Source organism: Corticium candelabrum, chromosome 6 (assembly GCF_963422355.1).
Source record: "Corticium candelabrum chromosome 6, ooCorCand1.1, whole genome shotgun sequence".
NCBI classification, from domain to species: Eukaryota; Metazoa; Porifera; class Homoscleromorpha; order Homosclerophorida; family Plakinidae; genus Corticium; species Corticium candelabrum.
The window spans coordinates 7,763,318-7,773,317 of NC_085090.1; the positions used below are offsets into that span (position 1 = coordinate 7,763,318).

General features: G+C 37.9%; 3 protein-coding genes across 3 annotated transcripts in view; all 3 read right to left on the reverse strand.

The window, feature by feature from the left end:
• Positions 1–3,042: 3,042 nt before the first annotated feature.
• Positions 3,043–5,895, reverse strand: LOC134181488 (uncharacterized). Its single transcript, XM_062648762.1, has 8 exons — positions 5,776–5,895; positions 5,578–5,703; positions 5,391–5,516; positions 5,164–5,319; positions 5,040–5,108; positions 4,847–4,972; positions 3,333–3,464; positions 3,043–3,265 (listed from the first exon to the last, which is right to left on the reverse strand). The coding sequence occupies exons 1-8, from the start codon at positions 5,858–5,860 to the stop codon at positions 3,210–3,212; spliced, it is 876 nt and encodes a 291-aa protein (XP_062504746.1). The 5' UTR covers positions 5,861–5,895; the 3' UTR covers positions 3,043–3,209.
• Positions 5,896–5,971: 76 nt separating this feature from the next.
• On the reverse strand, positions 5,972–8,825 carry LOC134180929 (uncharacterized). Its single transcript, XM_062648112.1, has 6 exons — positions 7,661–8,825; positions 7,456–7,593; positions 6,914–7,039; positions 6,726–6,842; positions 6,496–6,624; positions 5,972–6,120 (listed from the first exon to the last, which is right to left on the reverse strand). Exons 1-6 carry the CDS (start codon positions 8,823–8,825, stop codon positions 5,972–5,974), a joined length of 1,824 nt encoding a protein of 607 aa, XP_062504096.1.
• Positions 8,826–9,153: 328 nt separating this feature from the next.
• LOC134180930 (uncharacterized) overlaps positions 9,154–10,000 on the reverse strand; it is a 1,352-nt gene continuing 505 nt past the window's right edge. The window contains exons 1-4 of the mRNA XM_062648113.1: positions 9,934–10,000; positions 9,613–9,867; positions 9,223–9,358; positions 9,154–9,157 (exon numbers count right to left, since the gene is read on the reverse strand). The exon at positions 9,934–10,000 is cut by the window's right edge and continues 505 nt beyond it. Coding sequence (XP_062504097.1) covers positions 9,154–9,157; positions 9,223–9,358; positions 9,613–9,867; positions 9,934–10,000 — 462 coding nt within the window. The remainder of the gene's footprint in view (positions 9,158–9,222; positions 9,359–9,612; positions 9,868–9,933) is intronic.

A 10,000-nucleotide genomic window follows, 5' to 3' on the forward strand; every position in this document is an offset into this window, starting at 1 on the left:
GCCACAAAACTAATACCTCAATATCTAAAAAACAACACATAGTGTGTCAATACGCATTAGACAGTAATTATCTAGCAAGTACTCGCATAATTAGAATTTCTGCTAGTAACGATAAACCAATATAGTTTAGGCATGCAGTAATTAATTAAATCAGTCTCGCGTAATCAGCTCCTCCCTCTTTCGGACTTCCTGAGGACGTCCAAAAGTTGAAAAGGAGGGAAATTATGGATGCGCGGACTAGTACAGTACTAGAATTGGCTGAATATGTTTGACAGCTTCAGAACTAGACTTGCCTGGGGTTGGTTATTCGTAAAGCTTGATCACTCTAGGGCAGTCTCGTTAGATTTACATTTCTATCAGACACTACAGATTTTTACTTGAATCTACGGTGTACCTACAGTTTCACTGTACACGTGTGCCTAGATCTTCCAGCAATCTAAAAGTTGGGTGAGATCTGGGTTCTTTGCGTGTGAGCGTGTGACCTGAAGGAACTTGCGTGAGACTCACGCAAGTTGCGTGTGAGTTGGCAACTCTGGCTCTATAGCGAAGAAGTTATTACAGATTTTCAAAGTGCAAAGTCAATGCGAACAGATAGTAGGTACACACCTTTGCAGATCTCTTTACAGCATAACCAATCAACTGGATGTATCGATTCGCTAAATCATTATGGTTATAAAAACATAGTGATCCTCTCTCACAAAGTACGCAGAGATTTTTGTATGAATTTTACACGCACAACTCACTCAGCTCACAATCCCAGTTTTAAGTTAATTAAGTCAACTTGTCATTGTAATAATCTAGTGTATTATATATCTATCTGTGTTATGTTCCACACGGTTATGTTCAATGAGGTTTATTCCACAAGTCGGGAGTGCCTATTATATTGAATAGTCTATAGTCAATCATGCAGTAACTACATGATTATACATGCATAAGACTCTACGTAGTACAACTAGGGAAAGGTAAAGTAAAAATATGATGTTATCACCAAATATGTCAACGTTAAACATTTGATGACGTCATTATATTTGATGACGTCATATTGACGTTTGGCAAAATATCCTGGTTGAAACATTGCACACACACACACACACACACACACACACACACACACACACACACACACACACACACGAACAGAAACACACATGAACAGGTATACACACTTGGACAGACACAGACAGACAAACAGACAAAAACACATGGACATACACACATAGACAGACAGACAGACAGACAGACAAATAGACACACATACACATGGACACACATACATGTAGAAACAGACAGACAGACAAACAGACACAAATACACATGGACAGACAGACAAACAAACAAAAACACAGATAGACACACACATGGACACACATATGTATACACACACATATGCACACACATATGTATACACACACACACACACACACACACACACACACACACACACACACACACACACACACACACACACACACACACACACACACACACACACACACACACACACACACACACACACACACAAAGAAACACATGGACAGACAGAGACAGACAAACAGACAGACAGACAGACAAACAAAAACACACGGACATAAATACATCTTGGACACACACACATACACACATATGGACAGACACACATACATACACATACACACATATGGACAGACACACATACATACACATACACACATAGACAGACAAACAGACAGACAGACAGATAGACACACAGACAGACAGACAGACAGACAGACACACCACACACACACACACACACACACACACACACACACACACACACACACACACACACACACACACACACACACACACACACACACACACAACTCCAACATTCTACAATGAGAGATCGGTGCTTCTTCCAAATGATACGCATAATATCCAGTACTGCCTGCAAATGCTCCTGCAGTACCCACAAATATCCAATGTCTACTCTTTGACAACACACCAACGTATCTTCTTCTTGTCTTGTCACGCAGTTTCTTCCACCATCTCCTCATTAACCGTCCACCTACAAATGCGACTATTCTGTACAAATATGGATTAGCCAGCCACACTGCATGTCGTCGAGAGGTCGTGTCAAATGTAGCACAATCAAATTTTCCAAATATGGATGAAATCAGAGAATTCCCGGATGTGATTCTATATTTCACCGTCCCTCGTCTGACCGTCTTGTACAACACACTCTCTTCTAGTATTGATGACGTAAAGCGCCGACAGCAAATCAGAGAGCGAAATAATGCGAACATAACGAGTGGGTCACGTGACACATGAGCGACTGCCCCAATCTCTAGTTGTAAACTTCACAACAAAGCTAACTAAATAGTCGTCCTCTCTCCAACATCGTAAACGTTAGAGATAAAATTCTAGAAAAACATCCGGGCAGTCTCAAGGTATTTATCCGGGAGTTTCTAAATTGATTTCAATGGTTTGTTGAATTACTATAAATAGAGTTAGGTGTACTAACAATGAGTATGGACTATGGAGTTGAGAGTTCAGTTGTGAGTGTGTCCTCAACTATGGCAAGATATCACTAAACTATAGTACTGATCCACCATATACCTAACTGTTTCCTGATTTTTATACCGACCAATAGATTCTGAGATACTCATTCCTTCTGTCTACAATATATTAATTACAACCTAGCTAAGGAAAATACGCGTACAATCCATTAATTTAAATATTTATTTAATTAACTTAAAATATTATTAACCGTAAAATGTACAGTCAAACTGTAATACATAATTATCATCAGTCATTTTATGTGCATGTGCAGTATTTAGACCTCATGAGAATAGGAAGGATGCTTGAGTTATGTACTTCAGTTTGAAACGAGAGATCCAGTAAATCCCACAGGAAAGACATATTGTCCTGTAGCTATTATTTAATTAATATTAAAGACAAACAGTCAAATATCGTGGTGTTATAATATAGTCAGTAGTGATGCATTGGTACTCAACAGACTTGCATCATTAGCAGATTGTCTTGCACAAGACAAAAACGTCATACTGTAGTGTATTGCAATTTGAGATAAAATGTAAATCATTATTGTCTATAAAGTTTAGAATATATTTGATATCAATAAGCAGACAAAAAGCAAACAAACATATAGACATATGACAATCAGCACTAACTGTAAAATACACTTCATCAATCTTGTGACTGTATTGTGTTACTAACAAGTCTGTACCTTAATCTAACGTTCTAAAGTACTTCAGCATCCGAACTAGTCCAAGCAGATTTTTCACTAAATTTAGACAAAACAATTGATATCAACATGACTTTGCATAGACTGACTTGCTGGCATGTCTTACTGGATGAAATCTGTAAACCTTGATGCTCTTCTGGTCTCAGAGATTGAGCAATTCTCAGTGATTCAGTAAATGTTTCCTCAGCTTCGTTCAACTGTGAGAGACGTATCTGACACAAACCGATGTCGTGCAGCGCTGAAGCACAAGAGATAAAATTACTATTGGTAACATCTAATGAATAACAAATAATTTTTGATATCAAAAAATTTCTAATCCATTTACTTCAATAAAATGAATCATGTTTTAATGAAAAGCACCAAAACCATAAGCCTCAACACAAGCGGACAAATGTAGCCCTCCACGTCATTTGCAGACCTCTCAACTTTTCTTCGCACCAAATGGTGAGACTGTCTTTTGTAAAAGACCACGCCCATTCAATGTGTCTAAAGTGGGCGTGGCTAACAGGCTATGTCGACTCTGGCCTGTACGTGCACAAGATAAGGCTTATCCTCGAACTTCCAGACGTTACTCTTACTGCATACCCGCACGAACAGTCCAGATACAAGCAAGCAGAGCCGTCTACGAGAGTCTAGTCCAAAGAATCCACTATGTCCGGAAAGACGGGCTACACAAAGCAGCTGCCAGAGTGTCTCGTGGTCGGCTTGTTGGGAGAAAGGACTTGCAATCGTGAAAATTGGGCGTAAAATCGTGAGACATGCCCATAAATCGTGAGTTTCATGACGAAATCGTGACAGTTGAGAGGTCTGGATTCGACATCAACCTTAAGGTCAGTAGCGGAGATAGATCTAGCTCTCCTGCCCCTAGAGACAGGGCCTCCATGCGTTACGTGGAGGCTTAGGACCAGGCCAGTGCTACTGAAGCTTGGCTAGTCTTGTGCAGTCAGACCCTTCTATCCTAAATGGGCAGGATGTAGGCGGGAAGGGTCTGGCTACGCAAGACTAGAGCTTATCCAGGTGCACTAACAATGGCATGCAGCTCTGGGACTGGACACCAAGGCCCACAAGTACCCGTCTGCTGCATGATGTTACTGCCAAGCAAGCAGTCATGTCCACCCCAGTCAATGACCAGGTACTCATATATACTCCTGAGTAGAGAGAAGCAATTGTGTGTAAGTTTCTTGCTTAAGGGAATATTATGCCATAGCTCGCCATCACTGTGACTTGAACCTGCAACCCTGCAATGTCCAGGATGTTTTCATTTTCCAAATGCAATCTCTAACCAGTTGACCAATAGCAACACACACACACACACACACACACACACACACACACACACACACACACACACACACACCACAGGCGCACACACACACACACACACACACACACACACACACACACATACACACCACAGGCACACACACACACACACACACACACACACACACACACACACACACACACACATACACACCACAGGCGCACACACACACACACACACACACACACACACGCATAATTAACAATATATTAAAGCACAGTCTTCTCACATAACACTGTCAATATTATCTAGACACTTCACACCTAATATCCATATACAAACAATCAACTGTATACCAATAGCTTTTTGTACTGGCTGTACAACCATTGTAGCAGCTTCAACTTTCATTTGCATGTAGAACAAATCTTTAGCTCTGGCATAATCTCTCCAAGTATATGCTTTCCTTGCTATTAGTTTTAGCACTACACATACATGAATAAATGCATCAACAATAGAAATATTAGCAACTAGACATCACAGAGCTCATACTAATGGCCTTCTCATCTATAGTCTTTTCATCAATTTTCATGTCATATGTAGCAGCAAGACGCCTCAACACTGTAATCAGTAAAGTTGTTATGTACTGGAAAGCAAGTACTAGAAAAGATCTCACCTGCCAATATTTCTTGATCAAAATTTGAATAAAATAACAGTATGTTGAGAGATTTAGTATATGCCTCTCGTGCTTGATAAAAAATTTGTAGTTTTTGTTCAAATGTTGTCTGTCTTTCTACTGTCGGCAAATGACAAATTCCAAGAATTTTATAACCTACAACACAAATACAATTGGAATTCAACACACAGATATAATAAACATTCAAAACGCATATTACTGCATACATTGACCAACTTCACCACAAAGTGATAACTGCTTCTGTTCTCTAAATTCTATAGACTGCTCTACATGCTTTACAGCATTAGTGATGTTGCCCATCTTATAATATATTGTACCAATCAACATGAGAGCTGAACAGAAAACATACAACCTTTTATATGATGTCATGTTGAGTCAAGAATGTTATCAAACTATTAGCAATGTCCACATGATAAGAAATGTCCTCCTGCTGGTACAGCTCTAATACTTCCTTATAACATGCCAGAGCTTCAACTAAATCACCTCTCTCCTCATGTATGCTTCCTAATTCTCTTATTACTGCATAACATAAATAAAAGTTAAAGCAGTCCTGTAAAACAAAAACGTTAACAGATACAGAACTATACTGACCAGTACACACATTGCTACGTGAATCAGGCATGTTTGCCCCCTCAACTTTCCTCATCTCTTTCAGTTGTTCAATGCACGTTTCCATGTTTTCTAATTTCCTGTTACATCTAGCAATGAGCAGTTTACCTACAATAACCAGAATTATAAAAAAACTGCAAATAACTTCAGTAGTATACAAAACATATTAACAATCAATTCACGTACAATAGAAACTCTCTGAACTTTCTGATGGTAGGAAAGACTGAGCAATAGACAAAGCTGATTTTGCTATTTCCAATGCTTCAGTAAGCTTGTCTTTTGATCCATTAGGTCTTGTAATCTCACAGTCACACTTGAGACACATGACTACATAAAGACACGAGCAAAAACAAAATCATAATTTTACTGTCTATCTGCACTTTCATTCTACATACAATATAACATATCCTTGTAATCATATATACAGAGTGTCATTCAAGTCAACTATCATGGCTTTGAGTTTCCATTAACACTTTCTCTATCATAAACGCATGCTTTTTAAGTTTTAATTTCACACAAATACAACATGTCACGTGATATACAATAAAACCATAATGAAAGATTCTGCACATCTCAATACAGTTGACCCTGACACTCTTTAACTAATATTGCTGTAACAGACAAGCACTAGATGCTTTCCATTTTACAAGCAAATAGTGAAAAATTGATTTATGAGAATTACAAATATACAAAATATCTCACCCATATGACGCTCATAAATAGAATTGTAATAATCAACTCTGGAAAGCAATTTCCATGACCTATCCAATAAATCATCTGCTTTTTCAAATTCTCCAAAAGATAAAAAACATCTTGCTAATATTGATGTCACTATATAACAGAAATCACAGTATGAGGTTAATTTAATAAAACTTTGACTTACCACAGAATTACATTCAACTATAAGAAAATTTATGATTCAAATTCTTTACCTATTATCTCATCGTACTCCTCCATATCATTTAACTTTTCCATCACTTGTTGGCATAATTTCATTGCTTTGTCTCGTTTACCCCTCTTAAAGTAGCTCTCTGCCATGTTGCATTTAGCTAACAAATAAATAAACTGCCATTGCACCAAACACTACATAGACTAAACAAATTTGTCTTCAATTTAATACTTAAAGAAAATTCAGCTCCAAGTTGTTCTCCAGAAGTTCTCGTCAGCAACATCAGCTCTTTCAGATAAAATTTTTCTTCTTCAAATTTCTTTAGTTGGTGACAGCAATGAAGAATAATCTCCAACACTACAACAAACAGTTAATTACAGTAAGAAAATAAAACAAGATATAAATTAAAATGTAATAATTACAGAAAATATACAAACTACTAGCAATACAATTGGGTACTTGTAACAATGACAACAATGATCTATAAATCTGACTATCATAATCAATAAAGAAAAACACGTCAAAATCTTTACAAACAATGAAATTCCAGTCTCAACAAAACTACTTACCTCAAGCTGATCAAAACAAAATTATAATTCAATATCACACAACATCATATTCTGTTGTATGAACTTTCTAACTTTGTTAAATTAATTGTTTCAAACAACTATAAAGTACTGAAATTGACATCATCAAACAAATTCATCCAGAAATTCTGAACAATACAGATGCACTCCTGGTCTATAAATACATCATCAAATGTCTTATCTTACCTGTAACATGACATTCATATATTTCTTTCTTCTCATCTGGTTTTAACTCATCAATCATCTTCTTGGTTATCAGACTCAAATCTAACGATTGCTTTGTTTTCGACTTGTGAAAATATGCCCTACTCAAAAGATTACTTGCTAAATAACACAAAGTGATAACCAATACACAACACATCTGAATCAACAAGTGAAGATGAAGTTATACCTTCTATGAGCCATTCGCGTTTGACAGCAAGTGGAAAACTTTCCAACTGCATCACTTTGTGGTACCATTTTTCACACAAATAATATGATGTGTCAGGAGACTGGTACGGCATAAATGTAGCACACGTCCACCTAACCAACTGCAAGCAAGTTGGTATTTCTACATCAGCTACCAATACATACTTAGCCAATGAACACAAGTGAGAAGAAAGTTGAAGTCGCACATCACTTGGAACACAATTTAAGTCCATTTCAGTGTCCGGTATATGAGACAGCATATTTTTACAAACATCAGTTATTTTACGTTCAAACTCATCTGGTTGCTGCTTGACACGTTCCATCACTGTTGACTGCACCAATGGATGAATATTCAAAGTGTAACCTTCTGCTGTCTCGTGCCATTCAACTAAATTGTGTGAAGACAAACTTGAGACACACAAACTGTATTCATAATTGGCACATTCAACAAACACAAGAGGATGAACGAGCTTCTCTGGAATGTCTCTTGAAGACAAAAATGATGCATATTCAAGTAGAGACAACGCTTTGGCATTCTCTCTTGCAACCAACTCAATGTCCATCTGCCATGTCAGATGAGCATGACTACAAGACATCATAAAATTTCTCACATTTTTTACAACATTTTTGTCACGTTCACTTATATCCAACTCATCAATAGTCCTGTCACTCAACCGTTTCAAATCAGGAGGCTGAGTTACATCAGCTTCCATGAGCACTTCACGTAGACGACTTGCTCTAAAGTAATGCAACAGTTTGTCAAGATCTAATGCCAAACCCTCAAGTTCAACTTCATTTCTTTTCAACAGTTTGTAATATTCCTCATAACTTAGATGTGCTTTTCGCATATACGTGCCTGCATGAGCAAGAGCAATTGGTAGCTTTTCTATGGGAGGTTCAACTGACAATTTGGTGGCTGCCGCTGTTTCTTGACTGTTGGACGGTTGACGACCAGACCACATGGCTACGGCTGACACGGCATCTTCCGCTTCCAAACAACCAAGAGAGATGACACGATTTATTGATTTTTGTAACACACAACAATCATCACATCGAGTTGTGATCAATACATGCACACGAGCAGTTGAAAGAGGAAGAATTTTAGGCAGAAAAGAGAGATCATCTGCACCATCATACACCAGCAACATCTTAGGAAGCTTGGAAATGTGCTTAAGCAGCACTGCATTGTTCTCTTGTAATGGATTGCTCTTTAGCTCATCAAATCGACTTTGAGAACGTAAAACAGAAGGAGAACTTAAAGACAAAACTGTGAGCTGCAAATAGACAATGTGCTCATTGTTAACACAAAACTACAAGTAATGTGAGTCAATGTGTTTACATTGTGTATGACTGAGTTTGTCAGCGTTGCCCATGATTCTGCATTGAAATACAGCACTCCATCACTATAAAGATGTTTACATTGAAATGCATATTTGGCTGCCAAAGATGATTTGCCCACTCCGCCCATTCCTTTGATCACCTAAATGCAATACACAAAACAGTCAGTTGATATCAAATGTTTCATTTACACTGACATGTAAACACACCACACAACAGAATTTCAATGACGTAGACACCTGTGAAGCCTTTTCTCCCCACATTGTGTTGGACAAAATTGTCAACTCTTTATGGCGACCACAAAATTGCTTTTCTTCCATTAGCTCATTGGGAAACACTATACCTAACACACAAGTAAGAGATCACACATTAATGGTGCAAATATTGCTGTGATTTATATTTTACAATTGTTAGTAAAGTTATCTCAGCGCAACAATCAGCAAACAAAATATAAAACAAATACAACCATCCAATATAATTAAGCTTCCAGTAAAATGCAACAAAATCAGACTATTCTAGACTTTGTAAAGCTGCTTGAAAACATGAATATAAAATACAAATCTACAACACCAACATCACAACATTATAGTCTCTTACTTGCAATGGCTTCTTCCTTCTTCTGCTCTTCAATCTCTTTTAGTTCAGCTTTTACCTTCTCTACAGTTGCATTGTCTCCTACCATCGACTGCCATTTGCATAGCATCATAAATGCTCGTTCCTTCTTTGTATGAACCTCCAGTTCTATCATCTCAACATCATATCTGCTCATGTTGAGACGATCGGCCAAATCACGCCACTTCTCACCCACAATGTCACACAAATCAAACAGCTCAGCCTTCGATGACCCACAACCTACAAACAATAAATTAAATTATAAAGTTGAAAAATAAACCAATAGCTCCTCCCACTGCGCGTCACCTTGCGTCTCTGTCTCGAGAGCAGCAAGAGAAGCTGCAGCAACCGAACGTTGCGCTTGCATCTCGTT